We start from the raw sequence: 23,930 nt of genomic DNA on the forward strand, positions 1-23,930 counted from the left end.
AAACCTTAAGAGTGGGGACCTTGTGTTACTCACAGCTGTGTCCTCAGCACCTGGCGTGGCACAGAGCAATGAATCTGCATGAATGAAAGCCCTCCAAAGGTTGCTGGCCACTCGAGCCCTTGGGCCCTTACAGGCTGTACCTAACACCTTGGGGCTCAAGGAAGCAGCCACCCTCTCCCAGTCCTGGGTGGGGGGAGGTACAAGGAGAGCAGGTCTAAGGGTCCCAGGTTGAGGGACAAGGCACCACTTGCCCAGCCCTGGTGAGGAAGGCATGGACCTTGGTTACCTGCCCTGCAAGCCTGGGTCTTGTGCTCTGTGCCCCCGTGTCAGGCACCTGTAGAGAAGGCTGGCAGTGCCCAGGATCCATTGCAGACATCCTTCCTGTCCAAGTGAATGCTGCCCCTTCTGCTTCTACTCCCCTCTACCAGGCAAGGGAGGCTCCAGGAGAGTGCGGCTATGATGGAGAGGCCAGTGGCTGGAGCTGGGCACTCCCCGCCCCAGCACCAGCTCTGGGGTGAAGGGATGGGGCTGCCTGGCCTGGCTGTGAGAGGGTATCTGATCTGTCTTCAGGAAGTTGTCTCTCATCCTGTGATGTGTCCTGCCCTGAGCCCTCCGCCCAGGCAGAACCAACCTGGACTAGTTTGTGTGGTTCAGGGAGACCAAGGGCTTGAAAACCAACACGTTCTCGGAAGTACCTCTGACCCTCTCCCACCTGCTCCCTCTGCCTGCACAGAAAGGCCATAGGCAGGCCCCGGTGCCTCACACTTTACCTCTTCTATCCTCCCTCACTGGACTGGAGGCTTGCCGTCCCTGGGATCCAGCGACCTGCCAAATCAGAGGTGGCATTCTAACCAGACCCTCAGGATTCTATTTGCACGTGAGGATTTGAGAACTGGCAGAGGGCAATTCTTCACCTAGGGCCTGGAGCCCAGATAATGGGGTTGAGACCTCCGATCCTGGCCAGAGCCCACTGTGCCATGAGGGCTAGGGGATGCTTTCCTTCCCCCAGAGTCACTACTTCTAGCTGACAGTGATCTTCCCCTCTTCTGCCACAGGGCAGAAGCAAATGCAGGAGACCATCAAAGGACCCATGACCCTATGGCCAGCTGCAGGCCAGGCATCAGGAGGCTGGCCTTCAAGCTCCAGTCCCAACACACTCGCTCTGAGCAAGGACAGTCGCTGCACTTGGGGCTCTCCCACTCAGTGACACGACCCCCAGGAGCAGGCCAGGCAGGAGGCCGCATGGGAGAGCTTTGAGCCTGGAAGGCCCAGGCAGAGCTGGACAAGTGGCTCCGTGTTTACTCACTGTCCATCCACTTAGATGACTCACACCAAGTGAGCAGGGCTACAGGTGCTGGGCCATGGTTAGAGTACCCAGATGGATGGCGAGGTTTCCTTGGGAACCAGCCAAGAACACATCCACGTGATGTGAATGTCTGACCCCACTATGCTGCCAGTGTTCCCAGGAACACCCAGCGTGGTACACAATTGTTGACATTTGCCACCCAGCATGGTTTCAGCCCCTCACAAGCCATGTCTGAAGCAAAATCCTCCTGAACTTTTTGACCACGCAAGTCCATAAACGTTCTTTTTATTGTTAAATCAGTCTGGGTAGGGTTTCTGTCACTTGCAGTGAAGAGTCCTAACAGAAAACGCTGCCTTCCCCAGCCACAGGGAGAGAGGAGGGCTGGACTGAGAGGCATCAGACTCTTGGACAGCTGGACAGAGGTGAGATGGGGCCAGAGGCCTGGGCAGACTGCCCTGGACCCCCAGGAGTCAGGCTGCACCAAGCCTGGTGGGTACTCGGAGCATGGCTCTCTTGCCTGGCTCAAGGTGAGCCCACATGCCTGGCCTGACAAGGCCCAGCCACCCAGGCCGGTGGGCCTCAGCAAGGTGCACGAGCAGACCGTGGTTTCTAGGGCTCCCAGTCTTCCCTGGGGGTGTGCTTGTCCTAGGGCCAGGTGCTGTGGTGCACGTCCTCAGAGAACAGGGGACCTCGCTCCAGTCCTACCTTCCCTCTGGTCCTGACAGGTACCCAGGATTGTCTAGTTCAAGGGGTCATCTGGGGCTACAGCTCATAGGGCTGAGAAATAAATTTGTTCCCAAGAGGCCGAAGTGTTTGGGTTTGCTAACTGGAAAGAGAATTACCTGAAGTGGAGCAGAAGGCTGCCAACGTCCAGCCCAAAGGCACTGGGGGCCGAGAGAGAAAGAGCCATTCCCACTGTGCCTGCCACCCACGGGGCAGGGTCCTGGGGGCTGCTGGGCAGTCCGGGAACTCTGTTCTCTCGGGAGCATGGGCAGTGGAGTCTGACTGGATGCAGAGGGGACCCGGGAGGCCCTCCCGCACAGCTGCAGATTCGGGTCAGCTGTGGAAGGATGACCAGGAGACCCCGGAGGCGTAGAACTCCACGTGGCTGGGCCAGTCACTGTCCCCACTGCCCTCCTTGTCCTCGTCAGAGTCATCATCGTCCCCGCTGGATGCTCCGCAGATGGCCCCAGCCAGGTAGGCCGGCTGCGGGGGGGACCCCACACTCTGCTCCTCCTCCTCCTCCTCCTTCCGCTTCTGGGCGGCCAGCTCGCGATAGCAGAGGCTGCAGACGCGCAGGGGCTTGGGCGACAGGCGCGGCAGGAGGAAGCGCTCTCGGGAGCACTCGGCACAGACCACGAAGCCGCACTTGCGGCAGTGGTGGCGCCGCGTGAGGGCCGAGAAGCGCGTCTGCGTGCAGCGCATGCAGATGTCCGTGGCCTTGTCGGGGATCCAGGGCGCCGCGTGCTCCGTGCTGGGCTGGCGGCCCGTGGCCAGCAGCTGCCGCCGGACGCACTCCTCGATGTGGCTGATCCACTCCTGGCGCTCCGTGGTGGAGGCGGCCGACACCACGAAGGACTTCTTGGCCGTCTTGATCATCCAGCGGTTCTTGGCCTGCAGGGTCTCGGGCAGCGGCTCCAGCGTCACCTCCTCCAGCGGAATGATGTGCTGGCTGCGGTACTTGCGCTTGTTGAGCACGATGCTGCCGTACACCAGGATGTCATTGAAGAGGAAGAAGATGCGCGGTTTGGCCTTCTTGCGGCACTCCTTGGTCAGCACACCCTCGCCCAGCAGCACCCGGCCTGGCAGGGCCAGGGGCTGCCCGGATGCCCCGAAGCAGCTCTCGACCGCGGCGATGCGCTGGCTGTTGATCTCCGTGTTGGCCAGGTAATCCACCATCTTCTCTGGCAGCCTGGCTGTGGGAGGAGCAGCAGGTGAGGGAGGCATCAGTTTGGTCTGCACAGCCGGGGGTAAGCGGGGAGCGGAGGTGGGGGGCAGGGGAGGGGTGGTGGGACCACACTGCCCACCCCGCCAACTCACTGAACCCACCCAGCCAGACAAGCCACTCATTACCCTACTGCGACCCAGAGGGCCTAGACGGCCACCCAACCAAACAAACTCGGTGTCCCAGAAGCCAACTCTTAGCTATGGAGAGATGAAGGAGGATTCCCCCGTGAGGGGCATGAGGAAGTCGGCTGGGGATGGGACGTGTGGCTGCGCCAGGCTACCACTGTGGGCAGTAGGGGCTCGATTCCCTGGGGGGCCTTGGGATACAGGGTAGAACGCGTCTCAGCGCTGACCACCCCAGTTGAGCCCCAACTCCCATCAGGGGCTTCCAGGGGCACCGAGGACCTGGCACGTTGGGCCTGCCCCAGGTGGAAGGGCACAGGTGCATGTACCAGGACACCAAGTGCCAGGCCATGGGGGTCTGCATACCTAACCCACCACTGACTCCCCCATCCATCAAGCCAAACCATCACAGACCTGCAACCCACTCACACAGCCTGTGAGCTCAGTGGTCACCACTGCCATCATCACAGGTACCATGTGCTGAGTGCTTTCTGCACGTCAAGCATGAACATCTTATTTAATCCTCACACCAATCCTAGGAGGTAGAATCCCACATTGACAGGAGGGAAAGTGAGGCTCTGTGAGTAAGTAGGGGGCCCAGAGCTTGTACCCCGGGAGACAGTGCCTTCCTCTGTGGAGTGTGACGCCCACTCTGTCCTCCCCTGCCAAGCACAAAATGTCAGTGGCCCAGGTCTCATGCAGGCCCCCTGTGCTCTGTCCACACATACTCCCCTGATCCTCCAGACTCATGGCTTTGAAGACCACCCAAACACTACTGACTCCCCAGGTCAAGCCTCCGGTCCTGGTTTCTCTCTGAGCTGTGGGTGTCCACCTGCTCACGTGATTTCTCACCCGCTCATCTAAGAAAAGGTCCTCGAATTCAACATGCCCAACACAAACCCAGCTTTTTCCTCCAGCTTTTCTTCTTTTCCATAAACAGAACCATTCACCCAAATCTAGGACTCATCCTTGAATTTCCTCTTTCCTGTACCTCCAACATTCAGCCCATAAGCAAGCTCCGCCATTTTTCTCTCTCACACTGAGCCAGAGGCTGCCTGCTTCTCACCACACAGCTACCCCGTTGAATCTGCAGCAAGGCGCTATCATGCCTGCCTAAGATAGGCTCTCCCATGCTGGCTCCCTCCTGTGACTCCCTCCTGAGACCTCTCAGCTCTTATCTCCCTTCAGAAGGGTCTCTGACAACCCCAGCTCAGGTAGCTTCTCCCCAGACCCAGGACAAGGTTGGCAAACTATGGCCTGAGGGCCAAGTCTGGCCCATGGCCTGTTTTTGTACATAAAGTTTTATTGGAACATGGCCACTCTCATTCATTTACAATTGTCTGTGGCTGCTTTCATGCTGCAAAGGCAGGGATGACTAGTGGTGACAGAGACCATAGGCCGTAAGGCCTAAAATATTTACTCTCTGGCCCTTTACAGAAAAAGTTTGCTGACCCTTTCTCGAAGATGTTACCCTGTTTTGTTTTTTTTTTTTTACAGGACTTATTAGGACTTTATATTTTCTTGTCTATCTATCACTTGCTTATGTGTTTTCTATTTTCCTCACTCAGTTGTAAGCTGCATGAGAGTAGGAGCCTTTTCTTGTTTGCTACAGTATCCCCAGTGCTTGGAACAGTGCTAAGTGTTTTGTAACTCGCTAGTGAACGAAGGAACCTTTCCGAAGCTCCCAGACACCCACCGTGCATGAGTTAGCTCTTACTTCTGAAGAGGAAGCAGGTAACAGCTGATGTCACTGCCAGCACCATGTGTACAGGCACACACAGCATGACCCTGGCCAAGCTGATCACACGTGTGGTATTTCTGGGTCACCACAGTGCAGTTCTGTATGTCAGACCGCTCGTGGGAAGCTAGAGCAGGGCCCCGTATGGGGGTCGGACACACTGCACAAGAGGGGTGCTCGGCCCCCTGAGTCACATACCACGTGCCCCCTTCAGACCACAAGGCATCCTGAGAAGCGCTGCCCACACCACCTTACGAAAGAACAACTATTTTTAGGTTGCTAATCTTGGCTGTGTGTTGCAAACCTAGCTGATTATTGGTGACAGCCTGGGGCTCTCCTGCCAGGACTGATTACTGGGTCCCTGCTGTGGATAGCCTGGCGAAATTCCAGAGGCCACCCTCCAGCCCTTGGGCTGCATGCTGGGACCCTGGGATGGGCTGGATGATGGCTGCACCGGAAGAGCTCAGAGCTCAGTAGAAAGAGACCACCAATGTAGTGCCTGCAGTGGAGTGCCTGCAGTGCCTGCAGTGGAGTGTGCCTGCAGTGGAGACAAGAGAGATGTCTAGCAGCAGGGGAACAACAGCAGGGGAACGGGTCCAATAGCCAGGTCTGCTCATACAAGGGAATACTGTTGGCTGTAACTATGACTCAGCCAATCTATGTGGGTCAACATCAAACGGTGAGTGGAAAAAGCAACCTGCTGACTGGTGTGTGACACTATATATGCAGACATCACACAGCATTTCAAAAGTGTTCAAGATCTAGATCTCTGAATAAAGAGGGACAGGATGGAACTTCACACTCATGAGGGTGGCTTCTATTTAAAAAAAAAAGCCCCGAAACCCCAAGCAATAACAAGTGTTGGCAAGGATGCAGAGAAATTGAAACCCTGGCACACTGTTGCTGGAAATATAAGTTGGTGGAGCACTAAGGAAAAGAGGATGGAGGTTCTTCGAGAAATTAAAAATAGAAATACCATATGATCCAGGAATCCCATTCCTGGGTGTATAGCAGAACAACTGAAAGCAGGGTCTCCAAGTGGTATTCACAAGAGTCAAGAGGTAGAAATGTCCATCGATGGGTGGACAAAATGTGCAACAGAAGACTGTTCTGCCACAGAAAGGAAGGAAATCCTGCTATAACATGGATGAACCTTGGAGACATTTATGCTCAGTGAAATAAGCCAGTCACAAATATACAGCATGGCTCCACTTACATGAGGCACTTCCAAGTAGTAAAATTCATAGAGACAGAAAGTAGAAAAGTGGTTGCCCAGAGTTGTTATTTAATGGGTGTAGAGTTTGTTTTGCAAGACGAAAAGAATCCTGGAGATGTTTCACAACAATGGAAATACACTTAATTCCACTGAACTGTACACTTAAAAATGTCGAGGTTTAAAAAAAAAATGATAAACCCAAACCAAAGTCAGCAGAAAGTGGCCTGGGGAAGGGTGACCTGGATGTGACCAGGAATGGGGGGGATCAAGTCGGACTGCACCTTTATCTATGATATTTTCTTTCTTTTATTTAGAAAAAGCAGCAGCAATGTGATAAAATCACAATACCAGCCAGTTCTGAGAAGTGGGAAGATGAGCTTCTTTTTCTTTCTCTAAATGTAAGGTCCTCAAAAAGAAAAGAGGTCAGGACAGTGTCTGCTTCAGGAGCTCTGAGCTTACTGGCTGGGAACTCTGGCCTGCAGCGCATGCAGTGGGTCACCAGGCGGGGCCTCCCCTGACCACACAGCGTCAGGGTCCAGGGACACAGGAGATGCCAGGAGCCCTGAGCAAAGAGTGCTACCTGTTTCCTCCAAGCACACCTGTGTGTCAGGCTGCCTGGCAGAACTGGATGAAAACCCAATCTTACCACCACAGACTGAGGCTTAACACGTTTGGCAGCTGAAGCAGACAGACTTTGTGCCGGGACAGAAGACAGCAGATGGCCCCCACCTGGCTCTGTGGGGTTTGGTGAGCTCTAAGGGGCCAGCCTGCCCAGGTCCCCACTCTGACCTGGCACTACCCAGGTGGGAGGCATGGAGGAAGTAAAGGGCAGCACCCAGGGAGGGGAGAGGTTCAGGCAGGGGAGGGCCTACAACTCTGTCTCCTTGTCCCTTGTAGGGGCACCAGGATGCCCCATGCAAGACTCCCATACTGCTCGTCCCCAGCCGTTGATCTATAGACCCTCTCCAGGCCCTCGTGGCCCCTGTTCAGCTGCTGGCAGCAAAATGTGGCCCAGGAAGTGTGGGGGTGTTTGTGAAAGGGACTTGGGCCCTGAGCTGATCCCACACACTGACTGGAGCATCCAGAAGGCTCACATGCCCTTCTCCTCCATGAGCCTATAGTGGGTCCCAGGTTGGGTGAGGGGCTGGGCAGACAACATTCTCCTGGGGTTCTCTCCATATCTGCCCTCCCTTCCCACAAATGTAATGTCACACCCTGGTTTGACATGGCCTGGACATTTTTCTTGGTAAATATGGCAGCCCTTCACCCAAGCAGATGGGGAATCTTTCTTTTTACCGTTCTCACCAAAGAAGTGAATCTCTCTCCTTTAGGACAGGGGAGGGGAGAGCTGACCCCATTCCTCTTGGGACTAGCCTGCCTCCAGACAGCCTCTGGCACTGGGATAGTGCCTGTGCAGCCTCCGCTGTGGTACCCAGCACCCAGGGTGCTGACAGAGGGGGGACATTCCTGGAGGGTTGGTCAGTATCTGACAGCAGGGAAATTAATAGACCTGGTTTTGTTGTTGTTGTTTGCTTGTTTGTTTGTTTTTTTTTGGAAGGTTTGGGAGGGTGCCAGGCTCCTGGGCTGGCCCTCTTGAACACAAGTGATCCCACCACCTGAGCTGGGCTGAAGGTGCTCAGTGAGCACCGGGGTCTGGGGAACCATGCTCCAAGTGTTGCTGGATGGCCAGGGTTCTGTGCATGACGGACGAGGTGTCTGTCAAACCTACCTCAAGTCTGACCCATTGCCGGCTTTTCTAAATAAAAGTCATTGGAACATGACAACAGAGGCTGGTTGCAAAGCCTAAAATATTTACATTTGGCCCTTTATAGAAAAAGTTTGCAGACCCCTGATCTATACTACCCCATACTGTCAAATGCATAATACAACTCCTCCAGGGATGCACCTGACACGGGGCTGTGTCCTGAGGGAACTTGTTCTCTCCTCTCTTCCACTCAGAAACAGCCTTTGTGTTTTGAGAGAGATGTCTGGGGCCCCACCCTGGGAACCCTGGAAAACAGGACCTAGGAGGGACACTAGCTCCACCCTTCTGTTAGAGTTACAGTTGGGGACACTGCTTATAAGAGAGGGAGGAACCTGGCCAAGATCACAGAGAGGGGGAATAAGGATACTAGCCCTTTGGACTATCCTTTGGCTTCTGACTGGGGCCAGGCTGATTCATCACCAGCTCCTCTTCCCTCCAGCCCCAACCAGGCCCATTGGGCTTCCACACCTACTTGATTTCACCTTCCAAATATTTACTGTAAGTCTGACCATGTGCCAGACACAGTCCTACTGTGTTTTGCACCAGGTTACAGCAAGGAACTAGGGACAGGCCCTTCAGTAACAGACTTCCTGGTGGGGCAGCCAGACTAGTAAGTAAATCAACAGGTAATTTCTGACTGTGAGTGCTAAGTGCCATGAAGAAAAAGAGGATCTGCCTGGCACAGCAGGGGTGGGGGTGGGGGTGAGGCAAGGTCTGGTGAGGAAGTGACCTGGCACCAACCTTAATACTGTGAAAGAGTCAGTCATGCAAAGGCTAAGGAAAGAATGTTCTGGGCCTTGGGAATAGCTCAAGAATCTGACCCATGGAGGCTGTAGAGGAAGGAGAGAGAGGTAAGACGTAAGGTCAAAGGGACCAGCAGAAGCCAGTCCTGAAGGTCGAGAGGCCAAAATGAGGGTCTGAATTTTTCTCCAAGTACACTGAGGAGAGTGCCATGATCCAAATGTCCTCTCCTTCCAGAGGGGGCCACCCCTCAGCCTTGTCCAGCCCTGTGCTTCCCTGAGGCCCTTCTCCATGAAAAAAATAGTAATAAGGAAAATAAACCGGAGGCACCATTAACTAAGAGCTTACAGCTCACCACGTACAAAAGTAAGCACATTATAAGTATTATCTCACTTAATCCTCACAAAAGCCCCACTGGGGAAAGTATCACCTCCATCATCAAAATTACTGCCCAACGGCTCAGCTCCAAAAACAACCATGAGCTGCGGAAGGCTGTTGTTGTTGACCGAAGACAGAACCAGAAATCCTGAAGTCCAGAGCGCAGGGCTCCTCTCCAAATGCCTGATTCCCTGCGTACACTCCAGCTCCAACCCAGGGATCCCTTGGGGTGGTGTAGGCAGGTCCCTTAAGCTCAGCTGGACTGCCTCACCTCCTGTCTTGGGGCTGACGGGTGCAGGGACACAGGCTGAAGTTAGAGTCATCTCTTGGCCAGCACAGACCCCAGTGGAAATTATGTGCCCAGGAACACCCCAGTACTAAGTGGAAACTGTGTGCCAAGAATGACCCCAGCAAGGATCGTCCCCTCCTTGCTGGCTTTTGACCCTCTGGGGTGAGATAACAGCTTTGCTCAAATTGCAAATGATATTTTCCTTGGACTGTGGAGATAAAGTTTCAGAGTGACTCTGAACCTTGGAACCTTGAGAACCTTCATTTTCCCACCTGCAAAGAGGGCTGATGACACCACTCCCCTGCCTAACTCTTCCGTGTCGGGGAGAGAGAGAGGGAAAGAGATTCCAGTTCATTCCAGGTTGGGACTATCTCTATGGGCCTGCCTCGGTGACTTCCTCTGTGAAATGGGAGATTAAGCCCCGCCATTTCCTTTGACAACTCCTGCCAAAAGTCACAAATTCCAACGCTTCAGGGTTCAGATTGTTCCTCAGTGAGAGAGGCCAGAGAGGACCTAGGCCACTTGGAAAACACTGCCACCGCCCCCACCCCCACCTCCCCAGTCCACTGGGGCAGTTGTCTTGGTCCACTTGTGCAGACCCCGAAAACCGGGACCAAGGAGTGAGACCACGACGATGGCGTCAGGCCAGGTCTCTCAGAACCATCACGGGAAAACTGGCGTGCAGAGATCCCTGTCGCCCAGGGGGCAGATCCGGGGGCGCCTCCGTCGCCCGTCGTGCATTCCCGGGGATCTTGCTTTGACTGCCCAGCTCTCTTACCTGCGCTCACCCCTCTCTCCCTGGAGACTCCACCCCGCGTCCAGCACCCCCAACCAGCAGTAAGCTCCCTTCTCCGCGCCTCCGAGCAGGGCGCCTCTACTCGTGTCAGAGTCCGAGATGGCCCTGGCTGCGCTCCCGCCCGGCCAGAGAGCCCCGGAGCCACCTGGACAGGACGGCCCGGGGAGACTGGAGGCGGCGGGCACACTGCTCTCCTGCACCGCGCGCCCCGGCCAGCCCGGGGGCACTTACCTCCTCCGTCTGGTCCCCGCGCGCCTGCACCCTGCCCAGCGCCCTTCTGCGAACCCTCTCTCCGGCGCTGCTTTCCGCTCCGGGTCTGGGTGCCCCTGCCCCCTCCCGCGGCCTGCACTACGGCCGGCCCACTCCAGTCAGACACGCCCCCCACCGCGGCTCCGCCAATCGGAGCCCGGGCGCGCGGGCGGGGGCGGAACCTGGACGCCCCAAGCTCAGAGCCCAAGTGCGGAGGAAGTGTGCGCGGGCGGGGTGTCCCAAGTTAGAATCGGCCGGACCTGCATGAAATTACTTTTCGGAATCTCTCAGGGCTGGTTCTCCAGTCTAAATCCCCCAGTGGCCTGCGACCAGTTTCCCCTGCCGAACGCAACACCGCAGCTCCGCACCCTAGCTGCTCGCATCCCGCTGTGGACGCGTCTTCGCTGCGGGCCCCCCGAACAGTAGGAGGAGGAAGGGAGGCGGTGGAATTATTGTGCCGTGTGCTGCCTCTGGCTGGCTTCCCTGCTGCTAGCTGACACAGTCATCTGCTCTCAGCCACCGGAAATTAATAATCATAATATTAAAAATCAGCATTTAATCTATTTTAAATTTTAAACTTTTTTTTATAGTGGAAACTTGCAAACATACATTGATTGAGTCCAGTTTAATGGGATCCAGGTACTCACCACCCGCTCCGACATTTCCAGCAGGGACCTCCCCACCCAGGCCATCGCGTGCCTTCTAGGACCCTGGACTGAAATTCCCAGCCTCACCACTCCAGGAGGTCCGTCTCAGACTTCCTCTGGTACCCTCCCTGCACTCCCATCTCACACTGGCTTCTTCCTGTTCCTCAAAACCCCAAGACTGTTCCCACCGCCAAGGCTGTTAGACCACTTCTGGGCCTTTGCACTTCCCTTGCCTCCAGATCTTCGCATGGCTGCATTTTTGGCATTCAAGTCTCAGCTCAAACTGCCATGTCCTCAGAGGCTTCCCTGGCCACCCAGAGCAGCTTCCTGCCTCCACTCCATCACCCTCAACTACCTCACCCAGTTTTATTACTTTGTAAAGTATTTCTCCAGCCCGAAGGCATCTTATTAGATCACTTGTTTACGTGTTCATGGCTGGTCTCCCTCACCTAGGCTGAGCCTCATGGGCTGGACTATACTCCTCTCATTCATTCCTTTGTCTCCAGAGCTGAGATCAGAATTCAGCACTTAGTAGAAACACAGTAAATGTCTGTGGGTCAGATGCAGTTTGTCTTGCCAAATAGGGCAGACCCTGGGCACTTGGGAGAGGAGCTGGCTCAGGCCCATGCAGGATCTGCGGGCCAGGACCGAGGCAAGAGACAGCAGCAGGAGCCAGAGTGGATCTCTGCCTGGAGGCTGGAGCTCGGAGGCAGGAGCTGAGTGGCGGTGACCTGGTGACCTGCTCTCCTGGGTGGTGTGGGCGGAGCCTGTGAGGTGAGAATGTGCCTCTCCAAGCCCAAGAGGAGTGAGGCCAGGACTTGGACTAAGAAAGGAAGGGGATGAGGCAGGGGAGGAGAAGGGACGGAGAGGCCTGGAGAAAGAAGAGGGTGGAGGTGGTAGGCAAGTGAGGGGGCCACCGATTGTGGCCTTGGAGAGCCCACATCCCCACCTCTATCACCTTCTCTGCTATTACCTCCTCAGCAAGGACAGTGTTTACTGAGCATCTGACAGAAGCTATGGCCTCATAAACGTACTTAAACATAAAATGCATTGCCAACATTTCATATTGAGAGATTTCATATAAAAATCAGGATTTTGACCTTCTAAATCAGAGGATTTGAAAACACTGGTCCCCCATCTCACTGTGGAACTGTCCCCTTTAGATTGCGCACATGACCCCATTCACTACAGTCCCCACCTCTCTCTGTGGTTCCCCTCTTGCCCTACTTTACCCATTTATGTGCCTCTGGTTGAATAAGCACTTGAATTGATGAGTCCTGGTGGTATAGCCAGGCCTCCATACAGTACAGAGGAGGAGACAAGGCCCACCCACCAGAGGCTGACTTATAACCAGAGAGGTCGGTTGGGACTTTGAGACACTGGAAAATGCCATCCCAAATGTATGCACTGCTGGTTGCCAGGGGGTAGTGGTGCTGGAGGGGGACTTCGAGCAGAACCTTCAAGGCCAGGTTCCATGGGTGCTACAGCACCAGGTCCCCCACATCCTAGCAAGAGGGGCCTCTTGGGGAAGATAGGCCCTGCCTGGCGTGAGGTAGCCATGGGAAGGGAGCTGGATAGCCTTTGAAGGCAGGGCTTTCTGGTTTGAGACAGCACCCTGGCACCCAGCACTGCGCCTGGCATGGAGCACGTGTCCAGGAAGGGACACCTTTCCCTGGTTCTACAAAACCAGAGGGAGGAGGCACACCCCGTAGGTCCTGCGGCTGGGAGACCCCAGCTAGCCTTGTCACAGTGCTGGTCCAGGGCCCACTGGGGCCTCAGTCTCCTGGTCTGTCCTTCCTTCCAGCATTGACATTGTGTGGATTTGGGTGGAGCTCTGGGAAATCCCCTGGAGGCGGCACAGACTCTGACCAGCTAGTCTTCCACCCCTTCCCAACTGGGACCAGCTGTGGGTGGAGAGGACCTTGGGTGGAGGGCTGTGCTCCTCCAAATACGAGGAAAAACTCGTGACTCAGGGAAAGGCAGAAGTTGACTCAGCCAAGCCACAAGCTGTGGAAAAAATGAGGTCTCCCTGAGGCTTTTTTTGCTCCTCGGGTAAGAAGCCCTTTCTGAGGGAAAGCTGGCTTCCAGACTTCAGGAACCAGGCTTTCAGGAAACTGCCAAGGCTTATGATTTTCAAGTTAGCAGTTCCGGCAATCACCTCAGTGGAAAACACCAGGCATTTATCTTGGATCTTCTTCTCAAGTTTGTCTAAGTGCCAAGCACTGTGTGCTAAATACTTCATACTTCATATTATCTTATCTGTCCTTAGGCTGGACCTGTCATTCCCCACTTTGAGCCTAAGAAAGTGAGGCAGACACAAAGCATTTAGGGCAAAGTATCAAGACCAACAGAAATGTTGCAGCAAGAGAGGGAAGCAAATGGGGCTAAGTATTAACAGGTGAGGCCTCTAAGTCAGAGGTCGGCAGGCTTTTTCTGTACAGTCAAATAGTGAATATTTTAGTCTCTGTGAGCCAGGATCCCTGGCTGCTGTTCAGCTCTGCTGTTGCACAGTGAGAGCAGCCCTGGACGGTGCTCAGGCCCGTGGGCAAACTTGACCTAGGGACCCTAACGTTTGCTGTCCTATCAGGTTATGAAACATTATTCTCCTTTTGATTTTCTTTAAAAAAAACTTTTTTAATGTTTATTTTTGAGAGAGAAAGTGCTAGCAAGCACAAGCTGGAGAGGGGCAGAGAGAGAGAGGGAGACAGAGGATCTGAAGCGGGCGCTGCGCTGAGAGTAGAGAGCCCATGTGGGGCTCGAACTCAAGAACTGGAGATCATGACCCGAGCTGAGGTGGATGCTCAAGCTACTGAGCCATGCAGGTGCCCTTCTGTTTTTTATTTTCTTTTTAGCTACTTAAAAATATAAAAGCTCATAGGTCATGCAAAAACAGGCCACAGATTGGAGTTTGCTGACCCCTGACTTACAGATGTTCATCATACCTTTCTTCTTATGGTTTGAAACTATTCAAACCAGTGGGGCACCTGGGTGGCTCAGTCTGTTCAGCTCAGGTCATAATCTCACAGTTCGTGGGTTTGAGTGTCACATCGGGCTCTGGGCTGACAGCTGGGAACCTGGAGCCTGCTTTGGGTTCTGTGTCTCCCTCTCACTCTCCCTCCCTCTCTCTCTCTCTCTCTCAATCTCTGCCCCTCCCAACTTGTGCTCTCCCCCTGTCTCAAAAATAAAGAAAGAAACATTAAAAAAAAAAAAAAAAAGAAAATATTCAAAACCAAAAGTTGAGAAAACAAGAAGAAAAAGGAAACAGTGGTTGTCCTACTTACAATGGGCAGGTCATGAACTCGACTTCAAATTGGTTTGATTCCCATGATTCTGCATGCTGCTTTCTTTATCAGTAATACACATAATGCACCCAAGGCAGAGTCTCAAAGCCGTGGAAATGTGGGACATTTGGGAAAGATTTCTATTTGAATGGTTATGGAGATTGATTTTAAAGGAGGTGATCTTGAGAGGTTTGGAAACTGATTTCACAAGAAAATCTCTCCAGATTGCTGGATTTAGGATTGCTGAAGTATTGGATTTGAAACCACAAAAGAGCGGTGGCTTCCTCTCCCCCACACCCCTGCCTCTGCAGCGTCAATATTTATCCCTTTCTGTGTGTGTGTTTGCCCAGGTTTGACAAGTCTGCACGTCCTTATGTTTGCGGGCATTATTGTGCCTGCTTCCCATCCTGCGTGTCCCCATGAGGCTCTGACCAGGCCAAAGGCAAAAATGAGAAAAATGAGAAGAGAAACATAATCCCTTGAAAAATGCTTCAGGTGGATGAAATAAATGCTGCATCTAAAGACAACATTCAGAATGATCTAGACACACCTAGTTTCTAGAATAGGGTAAAGCGAGAGGCCTCTGACAGCACTAGTTTGACAAAGTTACCTCTGGGTCATTTATTCATTCAGCAAACAGTCATTGGACACTGTGCCACTGCCAAGCAGTGGAGCCAGAGATGGACACAGCACTGCCTTTGCCCTTGGGAGACTCAGAGCTGAGCAGGGGGCAGACCTGTGAAAACATCTATCTGTGAGGAGCGAGAACCGTTCACCCAGTGCAGAGGACAGAGGTCATCGCAGGTGAGAACTGTCGTAGTTGGATAACACAGCTTGGAGCACAGTTTTGGCACCAAAAAGTCAGCCTTTGGGGCCTGACTGGCAAAGAACTCTTCATCTGCTGCATTTAAGGCAAGAATGGGAATTTTAGGGAAGGAACTTGCAAGCTAGAGAGAGACAAAGGCCCAGCATGTGGTGTGGGGGAGGGCCAGGGGAGGCTTTCCAGCTGAGAAATGGGGCTGGGGCAGCCAGGAAAGGCTTCAAAGGATGGGGATGGCTGATATTGCACTTGAATTACTTGCTGAGCTGCCTGAGATGCCCCACATTTTTGGCCATTCCCCTTTAAAGCTTCATGAAATCCATAGCTTTGCCGGGAATGCAAATCGTTATATCCAACTTGCATGGTGGGCAATGTGGCAACATCTATCACACTGAGAAAGGCACAGATCCTTTTGTCCAGCTGATCCACTCCCAGAAATTTATTCTTACACATTATTGTATGTTTGCAGAAGGATATATGCTCATATTTATTCATAGCAGCTTTGCTTATGGTGGGGAAATAATGGGCCGGCCCAAATATCCATCTACAGGGGGCTAGTTAAGTAAATTATGGCACATCCATACAATGGCAGGGCTTACCACAGGCAAAGGGAAGAAGGCAGGTCCGTATGTCCTGATGTGGAAGAATTTCCAAGATCTGTTGAGCAAAAAAATAAGGTGCAAAAAAGTGTGTGTGTGTGTGTGTGTGTGTGTGTGTGTGTGTGTGACCGCCTGCATGTGTGTGAAAATTATTGCTGGCAGAATTCACGAGAAACTGGTCAGAGTGGTTGCCTCTGGAAGGGCAAATGGGTGGCATGGACCCATGGGAGGGGGACTCACATTTTATACCCTCGTTTGGTTCCCTCCCACATTGGGAAGATGCACCTGTGTAACCAGCAGATATTGTGGAAATGACAGTGTGTGACTTACTCTCTTGGATCACTCGCTCTCCCTAGTCATGAGGATGGCCAAGCAGCCATGTGGAGAAGCCGTGCCGTGAGAGACTGAGGCCCTCCTGCCAACACCAGCACCAGTTTGCCAGCCACGTGAGAGATTGTCCAGTCCCTGGGAAGCCCTGAGGTGGCTGCAGCCTAGAATGACACTTTAACTGCAACCTTCTGAATGACCTTGAGGCATAACCATCCAGGGAAGCCCCTCCCCAACTCCTGACCCGCAGAAACTACATGAGATACTAAACGTTTATTATTTCAAGCCACCCAATTTTGAGATAATTTGTTATGCAGCAACAGATCACTTATCCATCTTTTTATTTCTTCCAGACTTTGTACCTTTTGCATTTGTGCATATCCAAATAGTGGTGATTGATGATGATAATCATAATCATAACCTAGTATACACCATGGACTGTGCGTGCAATAATTCAGGAATATTACCACTGGTGGATATGGGGTGAAGCGGTGGAAAGCAGTGCAGGGCAATGATCCCTGGACTAAGTAGGGCTCCCCATGAGTGGTCAAAGAAGAAGACGAGGAGCCTGACTTCCACGTGTGTGTGTGTGTGTGTGGGGGGGGAGGGTGGTACCTGTGCAGGGCACAAACAGCCCTTAGGTGCAAAGGTTTCATACTAGCTGCCTGCAGGTTCACAGGCCCTTTCCGTTTGGTCAGCACATTGAATGTTAAAATCTGAACTTGATACCCACCAGAATTGCTAAAATTATAGACGGTGACAATGTCAAGTGTTGGCAAAGATATAGAGCAAGTGTGTTCTGGAGGGAGTATAAATTGATATAACCACTTTGGAAAACCATCTGGCAGAGTCTACTGAGCTCAACATAGGCCGTCCCATGGCCTAGAAATGCTGCTCCTAAGTGTATATCCAAGAGAAATGAGGGCATGTGTCCACCAAAGTAAATGTGTAAGAATGTTAGAAAAAATGTTATTTATAATAGCAAATTAAACGAAGCCAAGGAGGGGTTCATTGAAACCTCTGATCTCTAACCAATCAGTCAGGAGCACAGGGGACAGCCTGTACTTGTGCCTGATGTCTGCAGTGGGAGGGGTGGTCTTGCGGGACTGAGCTCTCACACTGTGGGATCTGATGCTGAGGGGTCATGGTGGACTGCTTTTCTCAATTCACTCCTTCCATGCCAAGGCCCTACTTCCTGTGGGCTGTTCCCAGCCAATGTCTGTGTGTGCAGGGTGCTCGTACTGGTCCGTGCCTGTGAGATGTGGGACCCTGGGCAATGTCTTAGCTGGGGCTGACATAATGGGTTATAGACAGGGGAGCTTAAACAGTAAAAATTGATTTCTGACCCTCCTGGAGGCTGGAAGTCTGAGATTGGGCACCAGCACAGTTAACCTCTGGTGAGGCTTCTAAGTTGTAGACGGTCTTTTCCTTGTGTCCTCACACGAGAGAGAGAGAGAGAGAGAGAGAGAGAGAGAGAGAGAGAAAGCTCGCTTGCTTTCTGGCCTCTTCTCATAAGGGCCGGAAGCCCATTCCTGAGGGCCCCGCCCTTGTGGCCTGTGTACCTCCCGGAGGGCCAAATCCCATCCCACTGGGATTAGGTGCCCACATAGGAATTTTAGAGGGGACACACTCAGTTCCCCACAGGCGGCCTTGGCTCAGAGATTCCCCACTGGCCTGGCCCACACTCTCCTGGAACTGCTCTGTGGTTTGACACTCTCTACCCAGCTCTTCCCACTCCCTCTCTTTCCAGGTGTCCCAGGGCAGAGTAGCCCACAGGCTCTCACCACCTTTTCTGGAAACCTCTTCTTTATCCTTCACCGGTCTTCTCTCCAGTTCATGTGCTTGCATGTCTGCTCTTGCCCCCCTGTCTGCTTCCTGGAAGGATGTATGGGTGGTACTCCCAGCACCTGAGACCCCAGCCTCCAGAGGTCCTGCCTCTGCTCTGCCCTCCCTTTACCCCCTGTTTCCCAAACCCTCAGCTCTCTCCTCCTTTCCTGCTGAGGTGACTGAAGAGCTTTGATTCATCCACTCTTCACATCTTAGGGAAGTTTTCTATTTCTTGTTTTATTATTATTATTTTTTTAAATTTATTTTTAACGTTTATTTATTTTTGAGACAGAGAGAGACAGCGCATGAATGGGGGAGGGTCAGAGAGAGGGAGACACAGAATCTGAAACAGGCTCCAGGCTCTGAGCTGTCAGCACAGAGCCCGACATGGGGCTCGAACTCACGGACTGCGAGATCATGACCTGAGCCGAAGTAGGCCACTCAACCGACTGAGCCACCCAGGCGCCCCTCTATTTCTTGTTTTAATTAAAAACTAAGAAAAAAAATTTTTTTAGTTTTTAATTAATTTATTTCTTAATGTTTATTTTTGAGAGAGAGAGAGAGAGAGAGAGAGAGGCAGAAAGAGAGGGAGACACAGAATCCGAATCAGGCTCCAGGCTCTGAGCTGTCAGCCCAGAGCCCAATGCAGGGCTTGAGCCCACGAGCCGTGAGATCATGACCTGAGCTGAAGTTGGACACTCAACCAACTGAGCCACCCAGGTGCCTCTTTATTTATTTACTTTTTAATTTTAATATTATTTTTAATTGAGATATTGTTGACATTGAACATTAGTTTAATTTCAGGTATACAATAGAGTGATTCCATATTTGTATATACTGTGATCACCACAATAAGTCCTGCTTGTTTCTTTTTGCTTTTGTTGCCTTTGCTTTTCGTGTCAGAAACAAAAAATCATCAGTAAGACCGATGTCAAGGAACTTAGCACCTGTGTCCTTCTAGGACTTTGGTGGTTTTAGGTCTCATGTTCAAGTCCTTAAGGCATTTTGAGTTAATTTTTATACATAGTGTAAGGTAGTGGTCCAGCTTCATTCTTTTGCATGTGGCTGTCTGGTTTGCCTACGTCATTTATTAAAGAGACTGTCTTTTCCTCGTTGCATGTTCGCAGCTCCTTTGTTGTAAATTAATTGGCCATATATGTGTGGGTTTATTGCTGCACTCTCGATTCTGTTCCACCTACCTATGTGTCTGTTTTTATGCCAATACTATACTCCTTTGATGACTATAGCTTTGTATAGTTTGAGATGCGGGAGTGTGATGCCCAGGCTTTGTTCTTTCTCGAGATTGCGTTGGCCAATGGAAGTTTTCTTGAAACAGAAAACTCATCATCTCTTCCATGATGCATTCTACTCCTGTTTCTTGAGACAAACTCCAGCAGCATCTTCAAAAATGCTTCATCAAACCTCCCTGCTTAGACTCCATAAAGAGGATAGGAAGGACAGTGTTGTTAACAAATGGTGCTGGAATAACTAGACGTCCATATGTAAAAAAATGAACCTCCAGGTAGATCTCATGTTTTATACAAAAATGTACTAACGATGGGTTGGTGACCTAAATGTAAGACGTCCAAGTATAATAGTTTTAGAAGAAAACATTGGGAAAAACCTTTGGGCTTGGGTCAAGCAAAGAGTCCTTAGATAGACACCAAAAGCATGATCCAGAAAGGAAAAAAAAGGAAAAATTGGACTTTATCAAAATTAAGCTTTTGTTCTGTGAGATACACTTTTAAAAGAAAAAGAAAAGCCACAGGCTAGGGGCATATATTTGCAAATCACATACCTGACAAACAGATGTTTATTCAGAATATGTAAAGAATTCCCAAAACTGAACAAAAAGGAAATAAACTGTTCAATTTAAAAATGGTCAACATATTCCAGTAGGTGATTTACCAAAGAAGATATATGGATGGCAAGTAAGCACGTAGGAAACGATCAGTATCATTAGACATTAGGGAAATGCAAATTAAAATTATAATGAGATACCACTGCACACCTATTTGAATGGCTATAGAAACCAAACCAAAACAAAAAGTGATAATACCAGGTGCTGGTGAGGATGTAGATCAACTGAGACTCTCACACACTGCAAAATGGTACAACCATTTGAGAAACGGTCGGACGATGTCTGAAGAAGCTGAACATACTCTAACCATATGGCTCAGAAACCTCACTTGTACTTACTCAGGGGAAATAAAGACTTTTGTTCACACCAAACCTGTTCACAAATGCATATAACAGCTTTATTCATAAAAACCAAAAATTGGAAATGGTCCAAATGTCCTTCAAGCGCTGAATGGATGAACAAAGTGCGGTATATTCATACAGTGAAATGAAAAGGAACTCAGTCCTAATAAGGAACAAACCACTACAGACCCAGTAACAAGGATGGAGCTCAAATGCGTTAAGTTAGAAGAATCCCAGACTCAGAAGTTCCATACTGCATGTTCCAATTTAAATGGCATTCTGAAAAGGCGAAACTGTAAGATGGAAAACATACCAGCATCGTTTCAGGTCAAGTGTGGGGTTACTACACAGGAGCAAAATGAGGGTAATTTTGGGGTGATGGAAATGCTGGTGTATTCTGCTCGTGCTAATGGTTCCACAGCACACATTCGCCAAAACACGTGGAACTGTACACTAAAAGAATGTGGATTTTACAAGTGAAAACAAATAGTTACATAGTCTGTAATTTAGAATCTCCTAGCACGTAGAGTATTTCCTACATTTGTTCTTCACATGGTTGCCAATTACACTGGAATTTGTGTGTGTTTCAAAAGCTTAATGTATTAGATTTAAGAAAAATGGCAAAGTCTGGGAGTTGGGGTTTGGTGGCCATCTAGGTAGGAAAGAAAATCATGCTGGAATAGACACTTGTCCAAAGAAGACATCCAGATGGCTAACAGACACGTGAAAAAATGCTCCACATCATGCATCATCAGGGACATAAATATCAAAACCACAATGAGATACCACCTCACGCCTGTCAGAATGGCTAACATTAACAACTCAGGCAACAACAGATATTGGTAAGGATGTGGAGAAAGAGGAACCCTTTTGCACTGCTGGTGGGAATGCAAACTGGTGCAGCCACTCTGGAAAACAGTACGGAGGTTCCTCAAAAAATTAAAAATACAACTACCCTATGACCCAGCAACTGTACTACTAGGTATTTATCCAAGGGATACAGGTATGCTGTTTCAAAGGGGCACATGCACCCCAATGTTTATAGCAGCACTATCAACACTAACCAAAGTATGGAAAGAACCCCAATGTCCACCGATGGATGAATGGATAAAGAAGATGTGGCGTATATATATATACAATGGGGTATTACTCAGCAATAAAAAAGAATGAGATCTTGCCATTTGCAACTACGTGGATGGAACTAGAGAGTATTAGGCTAAGTGAAATTAGAGAAAGACAAATATATGACTTCACTCATATGTAGAATTTAAGATACAAAACAGATGAACATAAGGGAAGGGAAGCAAAAATAATATAAAAACAGGGAGGGGGACAAAACAGAAGAAGCTCTTAAATATAGAGAACAAACTGAGGGGTGCTGGAGGGGTTGTGGGGGGACAGATGAGCTAAATGGGCAAGAGGCATTAAGGAAGACACTTGTTCGGATGAGCCCTGGGTGTTATATGTAGAGATGAATCACTGCTTTCTATTCTGAAATCATTATTGCACTGTATGCTGACTAACTTGGAAGTAGATTTAAAAAATAAAATAAAAAATAATTAAACTAAAAAAAAAAGAAGAAAATCATGCTGGAAAACTTGCAAGTTACCTATTGTTAGAGAGCAGTAAAAAAAAAAATAAGAAAGCACGCTCAATTTTCCATTGTCAGGAACTCTTTCCCTAAATGCATTAGGTAAAGGTCTTTCTTGCATTCTGCTAGGAATTCTTTAGCTATTTCCTGACTGGGAGGCCAAGGTCAGAACTTCCCCTCCCCTTTCCAAAGCCAACAAGAGGGAATTTCCCAAGAGTCCCAGTTTCCCTCACCCACACCTTAATAAGCAGAGCTCTGAATAAATAAAATAAATCAGCAAAATCAAAGACATAACAACAATAACAACAACAAAACGCAAGACCTCTCACACCAAATGAAATAAAATACAGCTAGAAAGAAACAAACAAAACAAAACCAATCTAGGCATCAAAACAGCCTTACAAAGGCCCTGGGGAAAATATCACGCCAAAAATCTTTCTAAAGGGGCAACTGGAGTTAAGAGAAACAATATTTCTGAAATGAGCCTAGTTCTTACTGTTGCCCTGACCCCTAACTCCACCCCTGACGCTGCAGGGGGCAGAAAGGGGAGAAGACAGAATCCTACGGGGACAGCTCAGTAACACCTTCCAATCAGAGACAAATAGACGGAGGTCAGGAGTGGCCTTGGGAAGAGACATGGAAATTATTAGTGGTTTTCATGTCCCCATGGTCTCCAGGGTCTTATGGAGGCAGGTCAAACCACCTGGCCTTTGTTTTGATTTTTGCTGGCTGGGGAGCACAGCTAGACACAGGAGACAGAACATCATGTCACCATTTCTCTAATTTGTCGAACCACAAATTCCAAAGGGATTCAGGAAATGGATGGCTTCTTCTGGGTTTGACAAAATGTAGGAATGTCTTCTCACCTAGAGTCGAACTGTTCTTTGAATTCCTTTGATTGCGATGAAAAAAACAACTCTAGACCCCAGAGGCAAAAACCGTTCCTATTTCCCATCAAAGTCACTACTAAGCTGTACCTGGGACCCACGTGCCCTTCTCCTGCCCGTGTATTGATGGGGGGTATCTCATCATCCCAACTGCTTTGTGATCCAGAGTAGGCATTGTCTATTTGGTACCCAGGGGGTTTGTCTGGAGCCTATGGCCAGGTGCCTGCAGGAACTATGGGGCAACCAAATGTCTACTGACCCCTCCCCTAAGCCCCCTCTCGCCAGGCTGTCAGCTCACAGGGCTGTCCTGGAAGTCTGGTATTACTAGAAGAAAGTACAGAGAACTTGAAACAGCCAGCACGTAAGGGCCCTTTAAAGAGTATATGTGAGTGTACATGTGTGTTAACAAAACTTTAAAATACTTACTGTAAAACAAACAACAGCTCTCCCCCCCCCCCCCAAATTGCAACAAAAACTCCCAAATGCTTCATCAAATTAAGTCTCAAGGTTTAAAAAAGCAAACAAAACAGCACTCAAAGGCTTACCTTGAATCCCTCCCTCCTCCTATCCTCCTCCAGCCAGCCACTTTGATCTCTTTTGGCTGATTTGTCTCCACCACGCAGGCTTTTCAAAGCGTTATAGTTAGTCTCAGCTGGGGGGCTGGGGGTTCCTCAGCACCTTGAGCCCAGGGCACTGTGTGTGTGAGGTCAAAGACTGAATCTGCAGCTTCTCCGTGGGAGAGAACAGCCAGCTCAGAGCATGTGGATTAGTGCATCAGAGGCGTTCCAAGGCAAGCACATAGCAGCTCTCTGCGCTGTGACCAGGGAGTGGTTTTGGAGTATCTATTTCCTGTTTAAGAAGGTGGGTCCCTTCTGGTTTTCATTCTCTGGTATTAAGACTGCCCTGAACCCCCTGTATCCTTCCCCCACCCCTCCCTGAAAGGAGCACTGGTCACATGGGCCTCTGGCTACTGTCAGTGTCAATTAGGGACAGGGTTTCACCTGGCCAGAGTGTTTGTCTGGAGTCCAAACTTTCTTGCTCAATTTACATTTTTTCCTGAATTCATCATGTAAAGCATAGAGCAGACTTTCCCAATGGGCAGTACTGCATCTAACTGAAACCCGGAGTGTATTTATTTGCCTTTGGTTTGGAATATTTCCCAGTTCTGAGCCCAGAAGGCAGTTTTCCTTACAAGGTCATT

General features: G+C 50.4%; 1 protein-coding gene across 5 annotated transcripts in view; it reads right to left on the bottom strand.

The window, feature by feature from the left end:
• Nucleotides 1-23,547, bottom strand: part of PLEKHF1 (pleckstrin homology and FYVE domain containing 1) — a 37,527-nt gene extending 13,980 nt beyond the window's left edge. The window contains exons 1-2 of one of the 5 annotated variants that reach the window (XR_442052.5): nt 10,531-10,720; nt 2,149-3,222 (exon numbers count right to left, since the gene is read on the bottom strand). Coding sequence is in view for 4 of the 5 variants with exons in the window: in XM_006941475.5 (XP_006941537.3) it covers nt 2,363-3,205 (843 nt within the window). In the remaining variant the exon portion in view is untranslated. Of the gene's footprint in view, nt 1-1,575; nt 3,223-10,530; nt 10,721-10,808; nt 10,959-11,195; nt 11,219-23,274 lie in introns of those variants that run through there. The other 4 variants (XM_006941475.5, XM_006941476.5, XM_006941477.5 and 1 more) reach the window with 4 other exon arrangements.
• Between the last annotated feature and the right edge of the window lie 383 nt (nt 23,548-23,930).

This window comes from Felis catus, chromosome E2 (assembly GCF_018350175.1).
Source record: "Felis catus isolate Fca126 chromosome E2, F.catus_Fca126_mat1.0, whole genome shotgun sequence".
In the NCBI taxonomy this organism is placed as follows: domain Eukaryota; kingdom Metazoa; phylum Chordata; class Mammalia; order Carnivora; family Felidae; genus Felis; species Felis catus.